Source organism: Spermophilus citellus, assembly GCF_964194105.1.
Source record: "Spermophilus citellus genome assembly, chromosome: 17".
In the NCBI taxonomy this organism is placed as follows: Eukaryota; Metazoa; Chordata; class Mammalia; order Rodentia; family Sciuridae; genus Spermophilus; species Spermophilus citellus.
The window spans coordinates 62356433-62382531 of NC_138199.1; the positions used below are offsets into that span (position 1 = coordinate 62356433).

At 35.3% G+C, this 26099-nt stretch overlaps 1 protein-coding gene across 4 annotated transcripts in view; it reads left to right on the forward strand.

Annotated features, from left to right (window-relative positions):
• The window catches only part of TLK2 (tousled like kinase 2), a 106515-nt gene that overhangs the window by 58637 nt on the left and 21779 nt on the right, over positions 1-26099 (forward strand). For all 4 annotated transcript variants that reach the window (XM_081271710.1, XM_081271709.1, XM_081271708.1 and 1 more), the window contains 8 exons: positions 122-214; positions 5492-5602; positions 9256-9392; positions 14561-14713; positions 17717-17783; positions 19109-19206; positions 21309-21390; positions 24740-24831. In XM_081271710.1, the coding sequence (XP_081127836.1) occupies positions 122-214; positions 5492-5602; positions 9256-9392; positions 14561-14713; positions 17717-17783; positions 19109-19206; positions 21309-21390; positions 24740-24831 (833 nt within the window). The remainder of the gene's footprint in view (positions 1-121; positions 215-5491; positions 5603-9255; positions 9393-14560; positions 14714-17716; positions 17784-19108; positions 19207-21308; positions 21391-24739; positions 24832-26099) is intronic.

The following is a 26099-nucleotide window of genomic DNA, read 5'->3' on the forward strand; positions in this document are numbered from 1 at the left end:
TCCACTGCTGAGCCACATTTTTGTAAGCAGATACTTTTTTGCAGAAAAGTAATGAGTCAAATGTGTTGACATGTATTATTTTGAGACTAATCCTAAATTTGTATTGCCTTTGTCTCTGTAGTCTGACCTCACAATAGAAAAAATATCTGCACTAGAAAATAGTAAGAATTCTGACTTAGAGAAGAAAGAAGGAAGAATAGATGATTTATTAAGAGTAAGTATTAAAATGTAAGAAATTTTATAACAAGTACTGTTATATATGTTTGGGTTATGTGCATAGCATGGAAATAATTACTAAAGCCAGATAATTAAGTTACTTTTCTTTAATCTGAGGGAATCTAAGTGGGAACCAGGATCATACATACTTTCTCAATAGTCTTTACAGTGGAAATCTTATGTTGTATATTTTAATATTTTTATTTAGAGAATTAGATATGTGGAATGTTATATTTCATCCAAAACTGTGGGACTAAGTATGTTTTCACATTTTAGGGAAATTATTTTATTCTTTAATTTAGAAAACTATATTAACAAGGACTTTTCAGTGCAGTTTTTATTTTGTGTCTTTCAATAACCTTGTCATCTAAAAATTTTTTGTGCATACAAAAGAAACACCTAGTCTGAAATTTATTTGGAAGATGTACCATGACATTTTCAAAATATATTCTGAATATGCAGCTTGGCATTATTGACCCACAGTTTTTTTTTTTGTTTTGTTTTGTTTTTAAGAGTAAAATGTTTGCTGGGCACAGTGGCGCACGCCTGTAAGCGGTTTGAGGCTGAGGCAGGAGTATCACAAATTCAAAGCCAGCCTCAGCAAAAGTGAGGTGTTAAGCAACTCATTAAGACCCTAAATAAAATACAAAATAGGGCTAGGGATATGTCTTAGGGGTTCAAGTATCCGTGAGTTCAATCCCTGGTACTGCGCCCACACCAACAAAAAGAATAAAATATTTATTGTTTTCCTTTTATAATTTTTTTTTGTAATAGAGAATACAGAATGGTTAACTAGGATACACATTTTGTACATTTACTTCATATACTGTGTGTGTGTATGTGTCTCTGTGTGTATGTGTGTAATAGGAGATTGAGCCCAGAGGCTCTCTACCACTGAGCCATGTCCTCTGTCCCAGCCCTCCCTTTTATTTCTTATTTTGAGACAGGGTCTCACTAAATTGTCAAAGCTGACCTCAAACTTGCGATTCTCCTGCCTTGGTCTCCCAAGCCTCTGGTATTACAGGTGTGTACCACCATGCCCAGCCCTTCAGTAATTGTTTGAGCCATTCATAACATATACACAAATATTACTGATTTATAAATGAAATTGGCTAGCATTTTCATCTTTCCAGTGATATAGAATGAATAGGTTTGACCTTTATTGCTACTAATGTGGTAATTTCTAACTGTCTCAATGGACTATGACATGTTAGGGTGGGAATCAGCAGCCTTACTTTGATCAACTGTTTTTATTGGGCTTTGGAGTATCATTTTGTCTGAATAAAAGGATGTTTAATAATAAAAATGATTTAAAATGACACTAGTTGTCTGCCTTTTGAAAGATTTTTTATTGTATTTCTGTAATTAATCAAAATATAGGGTAAAATAGCTTATTTCTACTTTGTCTTCTGTAAGACTTAGCATTGATCCAAACCATAAATATGCTCTTTATTAATAAATTCTGTTATTATTACTATTTTATATGAGAATAATTTCTTACGTTTGTGGGAAATTTTATGTTCAAATTTACAGAAATAGGTTTACAGTTCATTGTTGCTACTTTTTTTGTTTTTTTTTTTTTTTTTTTTTTTTTTTGGTACCAGGAATTGAACTCTGTGGCACACAACCACTGAGCCACATCCCTAGCCCTATTTTGTATTTTATTTAGAGACAGGGTCTCAGCCGGGCATGGTGGCACACACCTGTAATCCCAGGGGCTTGCAAGGCTCAGGAAGATCACAAGTTCAAAGCCAGCCTCAGCAAAAGTGAGGTGCTAAGCAACTCAGTTGAGACCCTGTCTCTAAATAAAAAATTGGGCTGGGGATATGGCTCAGCAGCCGAGTATCCCTAAGTTCAGTCCCTAGTACCAAGAAAAAAAAGGGGGGGGTCTCACTAAGTTGCTTAGTGCCTCGACATTGCTGAGGCTGGCTTTTTTTTGGGGGGGGGGGGCGTGCTGGGGATTGAACCCAGGGCCTTGTGCAGGGGAGGCAAGCACTTTACCAACTGAGCAATATCCCGGCGCTGAAGCTGGCTTTGAACTCACAATCCTGCTTCAGCCCCCTTAGCCACTGGGATTATAGGCTTGTCACTATGACCAATGTTGCTTTCATTTTTTTTTTTTTTACATGGCCTTTGTCTTTTTGTTTCATCTATTAATTGACTGAATTATTACACTTTTAAGTAATTATTTTTTTCAGGAAAGCTATGTCAGTGTTAAATTCTCTGTGCCCTTATAGAGCTGGGAAATTCTTTCCTTTACCCTTTCATGAAAAAGACAGCACTCTCTGTAAGATTTTTGTGTTATAACCTGTTCTGTTTCCCAGGTATCTCTTTCTCTGTGTCTCTCTCTACCTCTCTCTCTCTCTCTCACCCCTGCCTCCTTCCCTGTCTCTCTAAAACATACACATACACACCTTTGATTTTTCTAGCATTTAGTGTATCTGAGAATCCATGGCCAAAGGAATAAACAACCTGTCAAATTTTACCAGGTTACATCTATGTGTGAGTGTCTCTATTTTTATTCTGAAAATGTGTGATCCTACCTAATTTACTGTTTTTTTCCCCTTTTTATCATTGATTTTCCTCTTTAGTTCCTAACTTCAATCTCTGATATCTTGGCTTCCTGACATTTTATGCTTCATTTAATATGATTGGCCCTTTCTTCTGGATCTTTTAAATGTTGTTTATCTTCTATATATTTTCTGCTATTTACTTGCAGTTCATGTGAATTTTGATTCTGTTATTTACATTTTTTTGTTACTCACTTTCCCCCCCTTATGTAATCAATGTACTTTCTTAACACACCCTGTATATTCTTTATGGTTTTTTGTTTCCTATTTCACATGTATGTCTTGCATTTTGTAAAATATGATGGGCAATATTTTGAAATAACTTTTTGAAATCTGTATATGACCATTTGTCTCATTTGAAGCTGATGTTCCCTTTTCTTATTCAGAAATTTATTCCTTAGGCCTATTTTTATTTATATCTTTTTCTCCAACTTTGAGTGAGGAAGCCATGAATAGACTCAGCACCTGTTTTACATCTTCGTTGTTCACTTGCTTAGAATTGCTCTTATTCTTGTTTTTATTGATTTGCGTGTTGATGGAATTGCTATCTAAGATATATGGAGTATCCTTTGGGTATAAATATTTCCAACATTTGGAAGGATTTTTGTCCAAAGTAACTTTGCTGGACCAAAAAAGGATAAGGTCTTGTTTTTTTCCTTCATAGCCTCATGAGGCTGGAGTATAACTCAGTGGTAGAGTGCTTGCCTAGCATGCATGAGACCCTGGATTTGATCCCCAGCATGGTGGGTAAAGGTAGCAGAATTGAAATAATTTGTGGAAAACTTATCCTAGCTTGGTTTTTTTTGGTCTGTTTGTTTTGATTGTTTGTTTTTAAAGTTTATTTTCATTATTCAGAAGGCAGTATACTTCCTTAACTCACCCTCACCCTCTACTCCATTGCCTTTGGTGGTGGTGAGGGGTGGGTACCAAGGATTAAACCCAGGGCCTCATTCATGCTAAGCATGGACTCTGCCATTTTGTTATACCCCCAACTCCTACTCCGTTGTTTTTTGAAGGTTGTAATTTTATATGGATACAGATTAGTAGTGAGGGAATAGATCATGCAAAAACAAAGACACAGAAGTTCAACTGTCCTTTTTTCAAGTTGGTTAGAATTTGTGTTTTGAATCTGGAGGATAGGCAGTCAAAGAGAGACCATAGGTTTTTATATCTGCTTTCAGATATAAAATGAATCAGTCATTGATCGAGTTTTCTTTTTTTGTCAGATGTTGGGTATGGCTGGCTGGGCACTATTAGCCAGTTTCCACTTTAAACATAAACTCATAGAAGTTGTTAGTCCAGAAACCATAAACATTTAGAACTTTTTAAAACTTTCAACTGCCAGAGGTTAATTGATTGTAATTGTTTACTTGATTTCAGATTTTGAGGAAATATTTACCTTCTAAAAGTAGATTGGATTTCACATAAACATTACATGGTTGCTACTGTGGAGCTGAGGCAGCCTGGGCAACTGAGTGAGACCATATGTCAAGATAAAAATTTTAAAAGGGCTAGAAATGTAATTCAGTGGTAGAACATCTCTGGGTTGAATCTCCATTACCACAAAGAAACAAAAAAACTGTTATATCATCTTTAGCTTCTTATAGGTTGTTTAATATGAATAGGTCACATTTGTCATATGTAGTTGTACTTTTTCATCTTTAATAATATGGTGTCTACGACTAGAGTCCTGAGAAAAACTAAAGTGAAGCATTGTGTTTATGGGGAGAATAGAACCATTTGAAGATGAAGCTGTTTCATACAGGTCACTTTAAAGATGAAGCTGAAAAGTCTCAAAAAGTGAGAGTCCTGTAATATCTTCCTTTTGTGCTTTGTATTGTTTCAGAAGTGCTTGAATCATTTGTTTGGAAATAATAGATTTTTTTTTTCACAATTCAAGGATGTTATAAGGTAGCATTATTTGCCAAATAAGTACAGATCTTTTGTTTAGCCCAAGATGAATAAATTCAGGAGTTGCAAGTCAAATTTGATATTGGCTTAGTAGTTCTTACATTCTCTTAAGGAGGCTTGAATTTTTCAAAATATTTATTAGCCTATTCTGTAGGCCCCTGGCCACAGCTAATTTAACTGTGTATTTACATTCCAGCATTCTTGAACTAGATCCTTATTGGTTAGTTCTGTGTTAGGTGGGCACAGGTGTGCCTGGCTTGCTTCTCTGGTGAGAATCATTTATGAAAATTCACCTTTCTTTTTCTTTAGAAATAGGAATTAGAAAGCAAAGGACAAATTGAACTTAAAGAACATTATATGGTTTAGAAAATATTCTGTACTTTTTTGTAAGTGCTTAATCACTTTCAGTAAGTATTTAATATGTATATTGTTAATCACCCCTCACACTAAATAGTCATGGATTTTTCTAAATTTTATTGTATTTTGTGATGGTTTAAGCACTTGTGATGTACACAATGAGTTGTATCTGGGTATTGGGAGGAGTAAAAGATGATTAGTAGAAAAACATGCCTATTTCTAACAACAGAATTCATTATTGATGAATAGATACTATTAAGCAAGATTAAAAGGATGAATTATTTACCTTTTAAAAAGACTTGGTTACTTTTATCTCTTTGAATCTAAATTTTGATTTTGATTTAATAACAGAAATGATTTTTCTCTTTCCCTAGAAACTACTTTTCTATTAATCTGTCTTCTTTGGAGCTAATTAAAAACATATTTTTCCATTGAAGGCCAACTGTGATTTGAGAAGGCAGATTGATGAACAGCAAAAGATGCTAGAAAAATACAAGGAACGATTAAATAGATGTGTCACAATGAGCAAGAAACTCCTTATAGAAAAGGTTAGTGCATTAATGGTGGCCTGAGCTCTGTATTCCAAGATACATAATGTATGTCATTGAGTGGCTTTTTACTTCTTACCTGAGATGAAAATATTTTGTAAAATAGGGGTTTTAGAAAAAGACTTCTTGTTTTTTGATAATTAGAATTATTTTCCTTGCATGAACATCAGGTGTTCACCATTGCTTCCGGTTTCTTTGCATGGACATCAGACTTAGCCTCCAGAGTGATAAGAGAGATATACCTTCTGGCTGTTTAATTGTTTTGAGTATGATATTGACAGCTTATTCTAGTAGAGTTTGGGATGTTTCTTGATCGCCCCACACACACTTTTTTTTTGTGGTGCTGGGAGGTTTGACCTTGTGCATGCTAGCCTAGCATCTACCACTGAGCCATGCCCCTAACCTAGGGTTTGCAATCTTAAATTTTTGTGTTTATCTGATTAATTGAAGTGAGTATATTATTACTATTTATAAACATTTAATGATAGTGAGATTTTTGTTTCAAAGATATTTGGAATTCCTTTTGTTTATAACAGTGTGATAATTAAGTGCTTTGTGCTTCAAAAAAATGAAGTTGTCATATTTTTGCATATGATTACAAATTGGTGGATATTCCTTTACTTTAGTAATTGGTTAGTTGCAGCCTGCCTTTAGTAGTTATTAGTAACTATTTCTTAGAAGTTTTAAAATGTCAGTACTTCCCAATGAAGTTATTAAAAGATTATGAGCTAGAGAATTGACCATTTTACTGGTTACTTTTTTTGAAAAATTTGGAATGCTGTTAAAGGTTAAAGGAGCATAGTCTTTTAGTCAAAATGAAAGGGATTATTTTACTGAGATCAAAGATACTAGGAAGAACTTTGCTTCGTTTCTTTAATTATTAACCAGTTTTATAGAAGGGAAATTACTTTGTTACATTTTTATGAGAGAGAGAAATAATATTAACATGTTAATACAGAGAATGTATTTAAAATTTCAGGACTCTTCCTGAAATCAACATGGATTCATCCAGTTGTACTAAACTCTGAGTAGCATAGTACAAAAAAACAAACATAATGCCATCTCCTCAGTTATCATAGAAAAATACAATTTTATATTTGTTACTATTAATAGATAATTTAGATTTGTTTATAAAATAATTCCGTTTTCTAAATATGAATATTTATCAAATGTCCAATATACCATGCTGGAATATAAAGAAACAAATGAAAATGCCACTACAGATTGAGAGGAAATATTAATAACATTAAAAGTTTTTTAAATAAAAATATGTAAAGATTCCTGTAATTTAATAATTAAAAAAAAAACATTAAAAATGTGAAAAGATGGAGGTGGCAGTGTAGCTCAGGATAGAGCACTTGCCTAGCATATAAAAGTCTCTGAGTACAATCCCCAGCACTACCCAAAAAAGAAAGAGGAAAAATAAAATAAAATATTTTAAAAAATATATTTTTAATTGCAGATGGACACAATACCTTTATTTTTATGTGGTGCTAAGGATCGCACCCAGATCTTCACACATGCAAGGCAAGCACTCTTACCACTGAGCTACACTCCAGCCCAAGCAAAAAATCTTGAACAGAAACTTTATAAAATATTTATAGATATCTAAATGGTCATCATATGAAAAGATGCTGCACATTATTAGGCATCTGGGAAACTCAAAACTAAGACCATGGTAGGCTGAATACAGTGGTGTTCACACCCTATAATTTGAACTACTCTGGAGCTAAGGCAGGAAGATCACAAGTTCCAGGCTAGACTTGACAATGTAACTAGACCCTGTCTCAAAATTAAAAAAAAAAAATTAAAGTTTTGGAGGTGTAGCTCAGTAATGGAATATTCCTTGAGACCAACAAGAAACAAACAAAAAAACCAAGTGAAACCATATTATTATATACATATAATAAAAGTAAAAACATTGACAGTATCAAGTGCTGGTATAGATGTGTTGGTGTCCCAATTTCTTATACTAGTAGGAATGTAAAATTGTATAGCTGGCTGGTTGTTTGAAGACAATTTGGTTGTTTATGGTGGTTCTGGGGATTGAACCCAGGGGTACTCTACCATTGAGCCACATCCCTAATCCTTTTCATTTTTTGTTTTGAGGCAGGGTTTCACTAAGTTCCCCTGACTGGCCTCAAACTTGTGATGCTCCTGCCTGAGCTTCCTGAGTTGCTGGGATTACAGGCGTGTACTACCATTCCTCTCTGGGGCAATTTCTTGTAACAACATGCATGGATCTAAGAAACATAAAACATGGCTCCTATCCCCAGAGGGCTAATAGTCTATGTGGGGTGGGGGGAATAAGATACATTCACATTCACAAAGAAACCTTTTCAGGTAAGCACAGTTTTATTAAGAAATTGGCTGAAGGAAATTAAAAGCAGGGCACTAATTGGGGGAAGCTACAAGAAAGATGTTTTAGGTAAGTACAACTGCAGGTTTATATTGCCTGTCCATTAAAAATACATAGTACAGCTTAGGCAGGAGTATTACAAGTTCAAGACCAGCCTGGTCAATTTAGTGAGGCCCTGTCTCCAAACAAAATAAAGTTAAAATGCACAGTAGAGCCAGGCATGGTGGTGTATGCATGTGATCCCAGCTACTCTAGAAAGTGAGACAGGAGATTTGCAAGTTCTGGGTCAGCCTAAGCAATTTAGACCCTGTCATAAAATGAAATGAGATAAAATAAAACAAGGGTTGGGTAATGTCCTCAGTGGTAGAGTGCTTGCCTATCATATGCTAGGCCCTCATTCAGTCCCCAGTACTGCCAACAATAAATAAATAAAAATGCATAGGACATTTCAAGTAGGTATATCCCATGATATTATCTCTCACAGTACTTTGTTCTTTTCCTGTAAGTTCTTTATTAGAGTTTGTACTTAGAATTACAGATCAAGAAATTCAATGGTTGTATTTCCCTCTTGGCCATAAACATCATACTTTATACTAAGTGGTCTTATAATTCCTGTCATGTAATGAATGAAGTCCTCAAGAATCAGAAGTACATAAAGTGTCCTGGAATAGGAACCCTGTGGGGAGGTGCACTTGATCTTCCATGCGCAGTGGAGGAATGGAGGATGTTTTCATGTCAGAATCTAGAGTTGGGGAGACAGAAGCCATAGAAGGTTTGGTGCATCAGAGTGGAAGTGTGCAAAGTGATTTTCTTACTTTTTTCTCAGTACTGGGTATTGAATTCAGGGCCTCCCTTGGCCATGCTGAGCGAGCATTCTACTGGTGAGCTATATACCCATCCCTCAAAGTACTATATTAAGAAGATGAATTGATAGCAGGTCTCTAGAACAGATTGGAGAGAAGAAACTGAAAGTAAAGAAACAGCTTAGTAGTTGGGCATTGCTGTGGTGCAAATATAATATGCTGATAAGATAAAAGAGACTAGGCAGATGGGAGAAATTTTACCAAAGAAGAATTCACGGTTCTTCACTAGCATATCCTGTTTACTTTGGGAATACTGTTTCATCTAAGGAGTCATTACTGACTGTTTTGAGATGTTGAGTGGTTTTTCAATATATTTTCCATGAAAATCTTAGAATTTTGAGTTTCTAAAAAGTGTCTGTCTCCGTGCTAATTTGATGATGAATTCCTTTTTTTTGTTTTTGTTTTTTGTTTTTTGATCCTTTTCCCCAAAGTCAAAACAAGAGAAGATGGCATGTAGAGATAAGAGCATGCAGGACCGCTTGAGATTGGGCCACTTTACTACTGTCCGGCACGGGGCCTCTTTTACTGAACAGTGGACAGATGGTTATGCTTTCCAGAACCTTATCAAGTAAGTGAATTGTCATGATTAATTGAAAAGTTTGGATTTTTCAAGTTTTCTGTTAATTGTAGTATTAATAATCCTAGTAGTCATAATCATCTTTTCATTGAGTTTAGTTACCATTTGTATAAAGAAATGTAGGGGGCTGGGATTGTGGATCAGTGGTAGAGCGCTTGCCTAGCACAGGCGGGACCCGGGTTCAATCCTCAGCACCACATACCAATAAAGGCATTGTGTTGTGTCCATCTACAGCTAAAAAAAAATAAATATTTTTTAAAAAATGTAGGGAATTAGAAAAAGTCCTGAAAAAATGACAAGTAATCAGAGGAATAGAAAGTGAGTTCTTCATTAAAGCTTAGAATAACAAAAATTGATGAAGGTAAGGAAGGAAAAATCTAGTATATATATTTTAATTAGGTAATGTATTTGTGCTTTTGTGTGGTACTGGGGTTTGAACGCAGGGCCTTACACGTACTAGGCAAGTGCTGTTCTACTGAAAATCCTAGGTAGTGGATTTTCATGAGGATCCTCTTGAGCATTTATTTGGGGCCCACAGAAAAATGTAATGGGTAAGGGCCCATGGCAAGATTTTTTAAGTTAGGTATAAAACAAAAGAAAACCATAGAAGATCCTTATAGAACATGTCCCTGAGGCTCTTTAAAGAGTGATCAGGGATTGGGGTTGTGGCTCAGTGGTAGAGTGGTAGAGTCTTGCAACTTGAACTCTTTATCATAACTTTTGGGTCAGCCTCAGCCTCCCAAGCCGCTGGGATTACAGGCATACACCACTATACCAGCTCAATACATCTTTTAAAAAAATTCAACTGTCTCAGTGGTAAAGCAGTAAAAATTCTTGACTAATATTTTGTTTTATTGAAATAAACAACATTAAAGAATCTAACATCCCTATAAAATTTTGATCATTTAAGTGTGGAATATCAGAGGGAATAAATTAAACTTTATAGCTTTGCAGTGCTAATCCTGGTATTCTGATGTGTATGGCGCTTATCCATTTTAAAGCAGTTTCTGGTGAACCATCTGATTCTTAGTCATATGATCCACAATGAGACCATTCATTTTGTTGCTTTTCTTGTCACATCTTGCTTGAATAAGCCATACCATTTCACAGTTCCCAGTATATACAAAATATAGCCTGGGGATTTTTAAAAAATTCTCTTCTGAGATGTTTGTGCGTTGTTCATACAGGTCTTCTTTAAAAAAAAAAAAAAAAAAAAAAAAAAAAGACTTTTTCCCCCTTCAATAATGTCTGAAAATTTGTGCATTTGTTTTTTGTTTTCATTCTTCTCCTGCTAGTTATTGCTAGTGTGGTTGGATCTGAAATACAGTTTTGCTATAGAAGATTCTCTTTCATTTCCTTGAGATGCTGTAACAAAATACCATGAACTTGTGGTTTAAAATAACAGAAATTGCCTATAATCCCAGCCTTTTGGGAGACTGAGGCAGGAGGATTGCATGATTTGGTCAGCCTGGGGAATTTAGCAAGATCCTGTCTCAGAAGAGATTTTATAAAAGAATGGGGGAATGTAGCTCATTTATAGAGTGCTTGGCTAGCTTTCCTGAGGCCCTGAGTTCTATCCTGAGTATCACAAAACGACAACAACATCAACAACAACAACAAAAAAAATACAGGAATTTCTTCATTTTTCTTTTTTTAATATTTATTTTTTAGTTGTAGTTGAACACAATACCTTTATTTTAATGTCGTGCTGAGGATCAAACCCAGGGCCTCACATGCGAGGTGAGGGCTCTACCACTGAGTCACAACCCCAGACCCCAGACCCCACTCCCCAGCCCCCAATCACCACCACCTCACCTCTACGGAGGAATTTATTCTTTTTACAGTTCACAAGACCAGAAAGTCAAAAGTAAAAGAGTGGCAAGCATATGGGGAAGATCCTTTTTGGCCTCTTCCAGTGATCCTGGCTTGTGGCTGCATAACTTCAGTCTTTATCTTCATCTTCATATGGGGTTCTCCTTATGTATTTCTGTTCCTTCTTTTTGTGGCGGGGTGGGGGGAGATGAGGGGTTTAGGGATTGAACCCAGGGGCACTTAACCACTGAGCCACATCTCCAGCCCCACCCCCCCTTTTAAAATATTTTATTTAGAGATAGGGTCTTGCTTAGTTGCTTAAGGCCTCACTGAGTTTCTGAGGCTGGCTTTGAATGCATGATCCTCCTGCCTCACCCTCCTGAGCCTCTGGGATTACAGGCTGCACCACCATGCCCAGCTTGCTCCTTCTCTTTTAAGGACACCAGGCATATTGCATTTTGGACTAAGGGCTTAACCTATGGCAGCACGATCTCCTCCTCCCCCTTTTATTTATTTATTTAGCATTGGGGATTTAACCAAGGGGCACTTAACTACTGAGCTATATCCTCAGCCCTTTTTATGTTTTATTTTGAGATAAAGTCTCGCTAAGTTAATTGCCTTACTAAGTTGCTGAGGCTGGATTTGAACTTGTGATCTTCCTGCCTCAGTCTCCTGAGCCACTGAGATTACAGGTATGTGCCACTGTGCCTGGCTTAACTAATTATTTCAATGAAGTGAGGTCATATTCTGAGGTACCAGGACTAGGACTTTAATAGAATTATTTAGATTTCAGTGAGATGAATTTATTGGGTATTCAAAATTTCTATAGAAGATAGAAGAAATACTCTTTTCATGCTTGTTGCAGGACAAGTACTCTCTAAAACTGATACTACACATGAAATATTTAAGCATCAGCTCCGTAAAAGGTACTGTTTTATGTGCTAGAGGATATAAGAGTTGGAAAGACATGATTCCTATTTTAAGAGAAGTTAACAGTTTATCGAGGTAGTGTGGACTTTGTACTCCTCAGATAAGCCTAAATGAAGATTCTCTTTAGATGACTTTTGTTCTTCTGTGTAAATAAACAATTTTAGGAATATCAAGAATTGTTACAGAGAGCTGGGCACTGTGGCACACATCTGTAATCACAGCTACTCAGGAGATCGAGGCAAGAGGATCAGAAGGTGGAGCCCAGTCTAGGCAATGTTAGTGACCCTGTCTCAAAAAATGAAATGGGCTAAGTCAGTATAGGAATCTGTATAACACTGATCTTTGGTGAATCAACTTTCATTCTTTCTCAGAATAGCTTAAGAGTTCCCTAAAGGTGTTTTGGAATCTTTGTATTCTGTGCATATGACTCATCTATATGATGGCTGTGGGGCTACCTTCTTGTTGAACATGAAAAGATAAATGTGTGGATTCTCCCTGAAAATAATAAAGGTGATTTCTGAAATCTGAAGCTTACAAAGCACAGGTGTAGTCCTCTGAGGCATAATGTTGTGGTATTCTCCTAGGCCACTATAGTTTATAGTTTAAACTGCATAATGTGTAACTATTTCCAGGGAGTTCAGAGTGCTTTACACTCGGTGCCTCCTAAAAAGGTGGAGATATGAGCTAAAAATATTTTTCCCTTTTTTTAAATTGGGAAACTTATGTTCAGATAAGGTAAATGTTTTCCTCAAGGACATTCATTGATTCAGAAGGGACATTACAATTTTAGCTAAGGATTCTGTGTCTCAACCCAGAATTCTTTCAAGTCACAAATTTTATATATTGGGGGGAGGGGTGAGTAGGAAAAAGCGTATCTAATAGTATACAGATTTTTCAGGGAAACAAAACTCTTGAATGAAAACATTCAGTTTACTGTTAAATTGATGTCTTATCAGTGATCTCTAGCTCATGTAGAATCAAGGAGATTGTATTGTCAAATAAATGGTTGGTTGTTTGTAATACTCTGTTTATTTTAACCTTGCTTGTACTATTACCCTTCTACATATGGTAGCATAAATTATTTATATTATGGGCATCAAACCTAGAGGAATATTGTTTTGTTTTGTTTTGGTTGCTATTCTTTAAGAATAGGAAACTGCATTGTTCAAGGAAGAGGTATTAAAAAAAATAGATTTCATTATTCTGCAAGATTGATCGTTGGTTCCAGAAAAGAATATGGGAAAAAAAGACTTGTAGAAAGAGAGAGAGAAGAGAAGGCAAAGGGAGTTTTGACTATCAACTGTAATAGGTGATTTAAAGATGTTAGCCTGTTAAATGGTTAATCTGAAATATTGGTATACTTTTATATTTAAGCCTGTAAGCCTTAGTATTTGTTTGGTGATGGAATACATGAGACAAAAGTGTTTTTTCTTATAATAGAATTTTTATTGGTTCCTAATTTTTAAACTGTAAGTTGAATATCCCTTATCTGAAATGCATGGGACTAGGAATATTTCAGATTTCATAGTTTTTTTGGATTTCAGAATATTTGCATAGACTGTACAGGTCAAAACATTCTTAATCCAAAATCTGAAAATCTCTGAAACTCAAAACCTTTCTAGGGATGTTCTACGAGTAGATTTCTTTTTTTAGAGGAAAATAAGACATCTTATTAGTAAGTACTCCAATAGTAATAGTATTAAATTATCTGAAGATTTATAAAATACATTTTATACTATTTCACTTTATATACCATTCCCTAAGGAGTTATTTCATTAATAACTTCACAGCTAGTAGTACTTCATTGGCTTTCTCTGAATATGCTTTTTTAAAGCTTAGATTGGGTGTGTCACCCTGCTCAGTGAGTGGAGATGATTTGGGGGATGCTAGAGGTTCACTTAGACTAGAGTAAGTGATATTCCTAAAAAGAAAGTCTTGTTTACTTTGTCTAGCATTCTGCAAGCTTGATATCTTTGTAAATTAAATTTGAGGAAGCTTTAATCCAAACAAAAAATAAAAGGGCACTTGGGACAGTCTGTATCGTCTTTTCTTAAAAACAACTCTTTATGGATTCATACTAGAGTTGTTTTCATAACTGCTAAAAAGGAATCAGAAAATTTTTCTTTGGAGTCAGAAAGTAAGTTCATACTAGAAATTTGGTATTTTTTTTCTTATTCACTTTCCCTCTCCTTTTAAGACATAACTATTGTCTTAAAGTACAGCTTCTTTCCAAATAATCTCTCACTAGTTATTTGGTTTCTTACTACCTGAAGGTTAAATGCAAATCTCTACTTAATTTAAGGAGCTTATGTTTTTCTGAAGTTTATCAAATATCCAGCTGACAAATTGTGTTTGTTCCATAGCAATAAGAAACTTGTTTTACTTTCTTCTTCTGTCCACATATTTTATGTCTTTAGGCAACAGGAAAGGATAAATTCACAGAGGGAAGAGATAGAAAGACAACGGAAAATGTTAGCAAAGCGGAAACCTCCTGCCATGGGTCAAGCCCCTCCAGCAACCAATGAGCAGAAACAGCGGAAGAGCAAGACCAACGGAGCTGAAAATGAAACGTATGTTCTTTATTGATGTGAACAAATGTCTTATTGAATGGCACTGGGGACAGATATAAGTTACAGAGGTCCCTAGTGTTTGAGATCTTTCCCATCACATTAATGGATTTGCCCAACTCATAAAAACCATATAAAATTAACTGACTTTCTTAGTCCTGCACTTAGAATTTTGAATGAGAGGGAGAAATAATGTCACTTCTTGACAGCATGATTTTTGTCTAACCATCACAAATATGATGTTAATATTATTGCTTATGTGTGACTCTAAGTTCTGGTAATTTGGTGTCCTCTTGTGGTGATTACATGGCTACTATTTCAAACTAAAGAATGCCCTTTAGGGCTGGGGATGTGGCTCAAGCGGTAGCGCGCTCGCCTGGTATGCGTGCGGCCCGGGTTCGATCCTCAGCACCACATACCAACAAAGATGTTGTGTCCGCCGAGAACTAAAAAGTAAATATTAAAAAAAAAAAAAGAATGCCCTTTACTGGTCAAAAGAGCACTTAGTTAACAGCTGTAAGCCAAGAAAAAAAATAAATAACTGTTGTTTTAGGAAAGAACACTTTCCCAGTAACTCATATCTTTACTAGGGTCTTTTCCAGTTTTGAAAACCTAGGGAAAATACAAGTATCTTAAATTGAAGCATAGTCATCTTTTTCTCTGCCAGTCCACAATTATTACATAGCTTTCATGTATAGGAGGGGTTGAAAATCCTGAGCACAAATGCCTTTCTTTTCTATTCCTTTTTCCTTTTCTCTTTACTTGAAAGTAAATTTTCTGTTCTAAGATAGCCACAAATAAAAGGTATATTATATAACTTATTGACTAATATGCCTTTTGTCTTTTTTATGTTTTTGTATCAGTTCACAAAAACATTGTAACCCATTATCCACTTCAAGTATACTACTTGTATTACAGCATTGTTAAAGGTCCATGACCTCCCAGACATGCATATTCCTTTATTCCAGTGAGAAAGATGGCTTAACACCAATCCTCACCTATACATACCTGATGTGTTGGGAAGTCTTTTCTTTGACATCATTTAGTAAGTCTACATTAAATGCTTATTTTATGTTAGGCCGTGTTGTGGGAATATAGAGTTGAAGGATACAACCCTAGTTTTAGGAGTTCATAGTTTATTTAGGAGAGATGAGTAAACTTATTAGTGATTGTATAAAGTATAGTGATTAAAAAGTATGTACAGTACGGGGCGGGATGGGGGGGCTGGGATTGTGGCTCAGCAGTAGAACACTCGCCTAGCATGTGTGAGGCTGGGTTCGATCCTCAGCAATATACCATTTGATGTTTTTTAAAAATAAAAAAATAAATGTATTCTGTCCGACACAATAAAATGAAAATAAAAAATAAAGTATGCAGAGTAAACTAAATTTGGAAAACATTTCACCTTATAACTGAATGTTTTAAAACTTAAAGTCTAATTAAAAAGTATTTCCTTTCAAAAGGGCCCAGATTTGAAAGATTCTTCAGACAGATTTAATCTGATCATTGTTTTCTGAGTCCTGTGTTTATTTTGTGAAGGGACTCTCGCTCTAGCATTGCTTGAAAATTATTTTGTGCTAACACACAAAAACCATTGGCTTAGGAATAATAAAAACAAGATAGGGTTTTTTGTTTTTGTTTTTGCCATTGAACCATAATTAGAATTCAGTCTAGGCCAATAGTATGTCAGTGAGTAGTTGCCATCTGGAGTCCTGTATAAAATCCAAGCTAGGAGGCCTTTAGTTCACTTTTTTAATTAGAATGTCTGTGACTTGGCTCTTGACCAAAAGCCAAAACAGGCCTCTTAAGTGAATCACTTTATCCTCTCCTGGTACTGAACCTGTTTGAGAGTGAATTCTTAACTATGATTTTTCATTTTTCCCTTTTTTACTGGTATGAAATAGAGTAATAGATGGAGATATTTCTGCTGCTGAGAGGATAAGTTTAACAGCTCAGGGGGATGTACTATTTTTTAGTCATTCTATTTTCTTTGAGTTAGGCCTTAAGAGTTTTGTTTTTGTTTTGGTAGCCCTTTCTGCTGGATAGGATAACTTGTTTCCACTTTTGTTATTTAGAATGTTCTAAACCTTGAGATCTAAAACTTTGAAGTATATGTGTGTGCTTCCAGAATATCACTTCTTTCTTCTTCATTCTTAAAATAGGAGGATGTGATTAGATTTGGTGAAACATGAACTGAGAAATTACCCATCAAGTTTACCCTTTGAGCATTGGTTTAAATAGCATTTTTTATATTCTTCTTTCCACATTCTCAATAAAGTTACAGCACTTTATTAGGTAGGTGTTATTACTTGCCTAATTTTCAGGAAACTGAGTTGATGAAGTTGACGTTGCTGCCAAAGGTCACATGGCCAGCATCCAAATCTTGGACTCTTTTAACCCTGTTTTTTCTCCTTATTATTATACTATCAATATATAAGTTATCATGGGCTGGGGATGTGGCTCAAGCGGTAGCTCGCTCGCCTGGCATGCGTGCGTCCCGGGTTCGATCCTTAGCACCACATACAAACAAAGATGTTGTGTCTGCCCAAAACTAAAAAATAAATATTAAAAAATTCTCTCTCTCTCTCTCTTTAAAATATATATATATATATATATATATATATATATATATTATCATGAATAATAAATTCATTGGCTTATTGCTTTTCCCTTTGAAGATTTTTAGACTTATTATTTGATCTGTCTCTTCAAATAGGTTTTCATCTGAGCAATATATGAAACAAAACTCATTTTCACAAAATAATGTAAACTATAGCTCAGTTATTTTTTTCATTTTTATGAATTAAGCATTTGACTTTGAAAGCATTTCTTCATAGTACATCTGATAAATCACAAAAGTTTTCTCTTATCAGAGGATGCAAAATAAATTGGTTTTTAGTCATTTTATCTGTGAGTCCAAATTTACCTTGTGACATACTTGAACATTTCTATTTAAAAAGTCATTATTATTTAAAATTTACTGAAATTTCTACCATTACTTTTCAGGTTAACATTAGCAGAATACCATGAACAAGAAGAAATCTTTAAACTCAGATTAGGCCATCTTAAAAAGGTAATTATAATGAGGAAATCTGCCTGGAGAAATGTGATTTCTAATTTTTGTTTGGTATGGACGTTATTTGGTTATTTGAGCAAATAAGTAGTTTCACATACTGCAGAAGTCTTGAATAGATAATCTCATTGTCATGTCTTGTATAATGATGGGACTCATCTTTTGATTTTCAAGTCAATTCTAGTCATCCAATGACAGTATTTATTCCTTCAGTGTGACCTATTAGTAGATAAGTCTGTGTATATACATTGTAAGGCTTCCCAAGTGGTTATGCATTGAATAAAACATACAGGAGCAGATGGTTCTGAAATAGATATTAAGACTCTTGGAATATTTTAAATCACTTAGTGTCTCTTATTTTCTGACTAAGCTAGCTAAAGGGAAGGTGTTGGACCAACCATATTCTAACACAAAGGCACCTAACATAATTTGTTATTGATTCTGTTCATTGAGATATTTTAGGTATATCTTGTCACATCTTAAATTCAATAGCTCATACATTATTGGTAGATGTTATTTATAGTGATGGTCGTCAATAAGCATTTAATAAATGCTGTTGTTGTGTATTTGTTTTTTATTCACAGATTGGTCTTTCTCCCTCCCTCCTTCCCTTTCTTCCTTCCTCCCTGGGATCGAACCTAGGAGTGCTTAACCACTGAGCTACATCCTCAGCCCTGTTAATTTGTTTATTTTGAGATAGGCTGAGTTGCTTAGGGCCTTGCTAATTTGCTGAGACTTTGAACTTGTCAGCTTCCCAAGCCGCTGGGATTATAGGCATGTGCCACTGTGCCCAGCTTCATATCTTTTTTCTATTGGGTTCTCAAATCTTTTTAAGTTAGTGGAATTTAGGTACCAAGTATAATCCATACCTGGAGAAGAGAAGCAGATAGTGAACTTGATTTTTGTAAAAAGTATTTGCATGACTTTATGTTTATACATAAAATATTTTTACAAACTTACATAGAAACAGTGGTTACAGGGAGTGGTCAAGAAGAGGAAGGTGACTTTTGCTTTTCCTACTGAACTCTGTAGTTTAGATTTTATCTATTATTTGCTAGAGGCTTATTTGTATGATTAAGTTTCTAGTTTTTAAAATATTTTTTCTCAGTGTAAAACATCTTCCATTAGCTTTTCACAAGAGCAAAGCCTATTGTTAGGCTGAGGGTATAGCTTAATGCTGGAGCATTTGCCTAGTATGTGTGAGGCTTTGGGTTCAGTTCCTTAAATAAATAAGTAATAGGCATACCTAACATAATTTTTGAAACAAGACTCTGAAAAGGTAGAAGTACCTGTACCCTGAGCTCTTTTTTCCCTTTTTATTTCAGGAGGAAGCAGAGATCCAGGCAGAGCTGGAAAGGCTAGAAAGGGTTAGAAATCTACATATCAGGGAACTAAAAAGGATACATAATGAAGATAATTCACAGTAAGTAACTTGGGGTGTATTGGGTTGGAGATTGCTGAGCACTTTCTGACATGAATTGAGTGGTCAAGAGCAATGTTTTTGCTGAGTATGCATTTGAAAAATGGGTTGGGGGATGTAGCTCAGTAGTAGAACATTTGCCTTGGTTTCACCCCCATCAAGGCCCTGGGTTCATCCCCAGCACCACACAAAAAAAAAAAAAAAAAGGAGGGGGGGATAAGTGACTCCACAGTGTATTTAGTTCTTTCATAGAATATAATACAGTTTCATGAGCAAAATTATGATCTGCTTTGCTTTAAATATAGATAGATATATGTCGTATATTTAATATGTAAGCTTAGTATATATAATACTAGTATTATATATGATAATAATACTAATAATACTAGTATTATAATACTAAGCTTATATATTAAATATATATGTATGCATATAATATTTGTGTTAGCTATCTGTAGCCATTAGAGAATACCTTACATAACAATTTAAAAGGTGGAAAGATTTTGGCTCACAGTTTTAAAGTTTTTAGTCCACTATCATTTGACCCTATCACTTAGGGCCTTGGCAAATAGAATATCTTGGCAGGGTGAACATGATGGAATAGAGCTGTTCATGGCTCATGGCAATCAGAAAGCAGAGAGAATAGTAAGAGTGTGAGTGCCAGGCTCCCATTATATCCTTCAAGGGCAAGTCCCCAGTGATCTGTTTCCTCCAAGTAGGCCTTACTTCCTAAAGTTTCTGCCACTTCCCAATATGCCAACAATTAGAAACCAACCCTTTAACACATGAGTCTTTAGGGAACATTCCAGATCCAAATATGATAGGATTTTTTACATGAGTAGAAGTCAATAAAATGATACAGCTTTGCAACTGTATAAATAGGGGGAATATATTACATATTCACATTTACCTGTGGATCCTTGAGAAAGGGAAGCATGGGCGACAGTGTAGTACTGTGGGAAGAATATTAGGTTGAGATGAAACCTGGTTTCATTCAGTGTAACAACTTTTTTTTATAAATCATTGAAAGTATGGAAAATAGGAAAAGTAGACTTTAAGTGAGAAAGGACTTCTATCACTAATCTTTTCTTTCCCACATTTCTGACTCTGAAACATTTTTTCATATCCACAGCTTATATATTGTCACTAAGCCAATGTGAGCCATGGACTGTTCCTCTGCCAAATGTCAGGCACCAGCAGTTATCAATATCTGAGAATTTACTGTGTATTAGGCACAGCACTAAGCGCTCTGATAATCTAGTATTTAATGCTCACGATAACACCATCATCTTCAATACATTGATCAGGAAACAAGCTTAGAGAAAATAAGTTTATTTGACCAGGAGACAATAACTGTGTAAGAGAGTCACTGAGCTACAACCTCAGCTCCAAATTTGAATCTTTCTAATCTAAACAATTATGAAGTAATGTCATCTTCCCACAGGCATGCTACTTTTTTAAAAATAGAAATAATTTCAGGACTAATAGGCCAAGATTGGAATCAAATAAAAATACTCCTAAAATTTATTTTTGCCACAATCTGGCAAAATAAAACAAATTTATTTCTTTGTTGTATTGTTAGTAAATGACATAAAATGGAATTTTTTTTATGGGGAACATAGTTATATCATAGACTTTTTATCTTAGAGAAAAATGAATGCACATGGAACATATAACTTACTTAATAATTACCCGTTTTTAAGACCATATAAAATATTTTGGAATTTTAGTGTGTAAAGTTTTGAAATGATGAAGAGAACATATGACTCAACAAATTTTGGAGGCACCAGTTAGCACTATTTGAAAAATCCCTGTAACTAGTTTTAAGGAACTAGTATTTCCCCTTACTTTGTATCAGGGCAGAAAGGGAGTGAGATCAAGAAAGGTCTAATTGTGGCCACACTGAGACTAGCACCAACTATGACTATTTATTATAAATATACTGTGTACTATGTAACTTTTAGCTTAAAGTTCACTGTATTGATATCAAGACTATCATCATCAGCTAAAATCATGTGTGTGATATGTTAGATAGTCTAGGAACTTTGTGAATATGGAATGCTATCCATGTCCTCAGGATGGTTATACATTCCCTCTTTCTACAGATTTAAAGATCATCCAACGCTAAATGACAGATATTTGTTGTTACATCTTTTGGGTAGAGGAGGTTTCAGTGAAGTTTACAAGGTGAGTATGAACAACTGGGTACAAAGATGTAGGATTAGATTTTTGGTCATTACCAATTTGGAGAACATATTAGAATAGTGATAACTGTGAGTTGATGTATATTGGTTGAAATCCAGAAGCTTTAAGAACCTGTATTTTGAGAAGCCTGATTTTAGTAAATTTAAGTGACCAAGTAGGATTTAATATTTCTCTGTTTTCAAGCTTGAAAAATAAGCAACTATATACCAGACATAAAGGGAGAACAATTACTCATTTCTGGGTGGTGGGACTTACGGTGATCTTTAGTCTGGTTCTTTATTTTCTGCCTCATCTGAATTTGCTATGTGTTACCTTTATTTTATGATTTTATACATACACACGCGCGCGCGCGCGCGCGTGTGTGTAAAAGAACATTTTATTTAACCATTTTAAGTGTAAAATCAGTGGCATTAAGTAAATTGACAGGGTTGCACAGTTGTCATTATTTCCAAAACATGCAGGTTTTTTTTTTTTTTAGTTGTAGATAGTCAACATGCCTTTATTTTATTTATTTTTATGTAGTGCTGAGGATTGAACCCAGTGCCTCACACATGTGAGGCAAGCACTCTGCTACTGAGCTATAGCCCCAGTCCTCATATTCTTAATATGTGCTCATAAGTCTGACTGGAGGCCCATAGTCATCTTTTTGTTTGCAAGCAGCTTTGGCGAACTTTGGTGTTATAGTTATTCTAGCTTCCTAGCACGAGTTGTGAAATTTTGCATTACTCGGGAGTTGTTGGTTTCTTGAATTTGTTAGAGCTGACTCCTTAAAAATCACCTATGTGAGTGTCACTTTGGAAGGAAACATTTGCCCTTTTTTTTTCCAGTTCTTCTATAGATACAGATCTTTTCAGATTTTCTTATTCTCCTTAAGTCAATTTAATTGTTTAAGAATCTTCTATTTCATCTAGATTTTTTAAAAATCCATACATCTATTCTTTTTTTTCTCTTATATTTATTTTATATTTCTTGACTGATAAACTAGAGATTACTCAGTGTTAGTAGTTTTTCTAAGAATCAACTTTTTATTTTGTTGACGAAATCTACTGTTAGGGTCTGCTATTAGGGTTTTCTATTATATTAACTTTTGTTTTCATTCCTTCCTTTTACTTTTTAAAATTTCCCTCCCCTTCGTCTCAGCCTTCTGAGTCACTGGGATTACAGGTGTGCTTCTTTACCCCTGGCTTATTTTCATTCTTGCTTACAAATTGCTTGTAAGTTTTTTTTTATTGTTGGAAAAAGAATATAACACTGACTTTAACAGCTTAACCATTATTAGGTATGCAGTTCAGTAGCATTAAGTACACTCATAACATTGTGAAACAGGTCTCCAGAAGCTTTTCAGAAACTTTGGCTAATTACCAACTCCCTTTTCCTTTTCCTCCAGCCCTTGGTATCCATTTTATAACTTTGTTTCTATGAATTTGACTACTTTTAGACACATCATATGTATAGCATCATAAAATGTATGTTTGTCTTTTAATGACTGGCTTATTTCACTTAACATAATGTCTTTAAGACTTATCCATACTATTGCATGTGACAGAATACCTTCCTTTCTTAATATTGAATAATATTCCAGCCAGGTTTGGTGGTGGATGCCTGTAATCCTAGCTACTCAGGAGGCTGAAGAAGGAAGGTTACAAGTTCAAGGCCAGCCTTAGTAATTTAGTGAGACCCTGTCTCCAAATAATGATAATAATAATTGTCATCGTCCATTGTATATGTGTACCCCATTTCATTTATCCATTTCTCCTTTGTTGGTTCCTTGGGTTACTCTTACATCTTGGCTATTGTGAATAATGTTGCTGTGAACTTAAGTGTGCAAATATTATTTCAAGACTCAGAAAATGAATTTTTCCTTCATTGTTACAATTATCATTATCAAAATTTGTTCTTAATACTTCTCAGGTATTTTGAATGACTTCGTGATCATTTTTTCCTAGTATGTTTCTTCAGACATCTTGATTTTTCTGCAATCTGTATGCTTCTTACAGCGATATGTACATTTCATGTAGTTATTCTTTTGCTGTCCTCCACTCTCCTAAAGTCCTTCTCATATAAGTGATAAATGACTGGGATTCAAGATAAGTTGTGGTAGTTGGGGAAAAAAATGACACTTGCAGTAGCATTAGTGCTGTTACAGATGAGGAGCTATTTAACCTGGTTTTCAGTGATCTGAAATGGTTTTCTACAATGAAGTCTTGATAACGTACATGCTTGTAGGTGGACTTCAAACTGTAAAAAAAGTAGTTCAGAAGTTTTATTTCTTTGAAATAAGATGATATCTGAATTGAATGGTGCTTTTACTTTAAACCATCCTTGTTTTGACAAATGAGAAGTTGCCCTATTTTATAAGCAGCCCCCTATTGCATGCTGTGCTTCACTAGAGGGGCTTACACTGTAAGAGATATGTGATAATTGATCACCTCTGTTCTGGACAGTGTGTCTTTTACCTGTTGACTTCATCTGTTTGTACATCATGGAAGGTAACAGGTGGGTGGTAATGGTGTAGGAACTGAAGTAGTAAGCTTTTAGGATGAACCTTTAAAACTAAGAAGAACTGTTCATTCGGATGAGTTCCTCACTAAACTCTTATATGTGGAAGAAATGTACTGTTGTCTTAAAATAGTAGTTTATCAGGTTGTGATTTATACCCAACTTCTCAAAAACTCATCTGTTAATTTTTTTACTCGATGACATAGTACCTACCACCTGGCTGATTCAGGATTACTAGCAGTGGTGGTCTCTGTGGGAAGGCCTGTCCTCTTTTCTGGACAGTGTTGTAAAAGTGACTTAGTGTGATTTTGACAACTATTGCGATTAAAAACTCAATTCATTCATCCAGCATTTAGGCATTTTTCCCCTGTTTTTATTTAATAAACAATATACCAAATTACAAGGTGGTTTTGTAATCATACCTAAGAATTGTATTCTGAAGGGTTTTTCCCTCCAAGAAGCAAGCAGTATGTGTTCCAGGATTTTTAAAAGTGGTAAGACTTATTATTGAAGAGTGTGAAGTCCCAGAATCACTGAGGGACAAGAGACAACCTAAGGGAGAAAGGTCTCAATTGAGGAGAGATGACTTCCCAAAAGAGCATTTTTGGGAAAAGGCTGTGAAGGCATGGGCTGATTGTTTGTGGTATATGCTTGGGTTTGTTTTCTAAACCCCTTGGTGCCAGTGTGTCTGGAGACTTCTAAATTATCTAATCACAAGTTTCAAGAAGATGGTTGTAACACCAAAGCAAGTATGTAGTAGAAGCTTCAAGTCAGTTCCCTGTAATTCTTGTAGCGTTTATCTAGAATATAATTTATTCCTTTTCTTTCATAGGCATTTGATCTAACAGAGCAAAGATACGTAGCTGTGAAAATTCACCAGTTAAATAAAAACTGGAGAGATGAAAAAAAGGAGAATTACCACAAGTAAGTGATCTTAAGTTTCTGATTTTTCAAAATATAGTAGTAATGGCTAGAGTTTGAGCACTGTGCTAAGAGGTTTAGATGAATTGATGTTGGTTTTGTTTCATTTAATCCTCCTAACTGCCCTAGGAGAGCAAATATACTCTGATCTTACTGGTGAGAAAACTGATATTTACTGAATTTGAGTAGCATTTAAGAAGTGGCTGAGCTGGTATTTAAATACAGATTTCCCTTAATCCAAAACCTCTACTCATAACTCCCCTTCCATTGTGACTAAAAATAGCCCCAATAAACAAAGCCTTGGAAACCATTGTTGCTTGTCTGTAGAAACCAAGTGAGAGTGTTCTTTAGTGGTCTAGGGACCCTGGGGAGCTCTGAGTGGGGCTCTTTGCTATTCCAGTTATCACTTTCTGGAGAGGGGGTGCTTTTGGTATGCTTGCTTTGTTGTTGTTTTTCAGTATCTTTATTTTAATTTTATTTTTTTAAATTTATTTTTATGTGGTGCTGAGGATCAAACCAAGGGCCTTACACATGCTAGGCGAGCGCTCTACCCCTGAGCCACAACCTCAGCCCCACATATGCTATATTTCTTTGTTTCATTAATGTCATGTTTTTCCTGTATCACCCTCTTAAGTTTCCAAACACTGAATTCATGGTTTATTTGGTTTGGAAGCCCTAGACTTAAGTTGCTATTAGGATTCCTGCTGGGCTGAGTTTTGTTACCTTGTTGAAGGTACAAGTATTGAATGAGATAGTTCCCTTTGGTACAAACAGCCATCTCCTGATTCTAGAGGCAGCTTTGTGTTTTTTCTCATAAATAATACTTTGGAGGGGGAAAAACAGTGGACTGTAAAGAAGCCTTTTTAGTGGCCTTCTAAATCTCACGAGGAAAATCAAGCATTTTTTTCATCAATAAACAGTTCTTGAGACCCAGACCAAGGCAATTCTTACTTTTATACCTGCTATTGATTGGGGACCTGGAAATTCTTTCTGTTCCACACAGATTCCTATGATGCTAGTGATGAGAGCATGTTCCTGTGGCACTAAGAGAAGTGGGGCTTAGCAGATAGAAAAAATGGTGATGTGTACTTTACACTTGGCTGACCTGTGGTATATCTTATGTGACAGGCAGCTTCAGTGCAGATATTCCTGAGGAGCAGATACATTATTATATGTTTCAGTGGCTTTATGTATTGGGATGAATGATATATAGCAGTGCATGCCAGGAGCACTTCAAAGAAAGGAAACCATGTGTTGTTCTGACCAGTTAT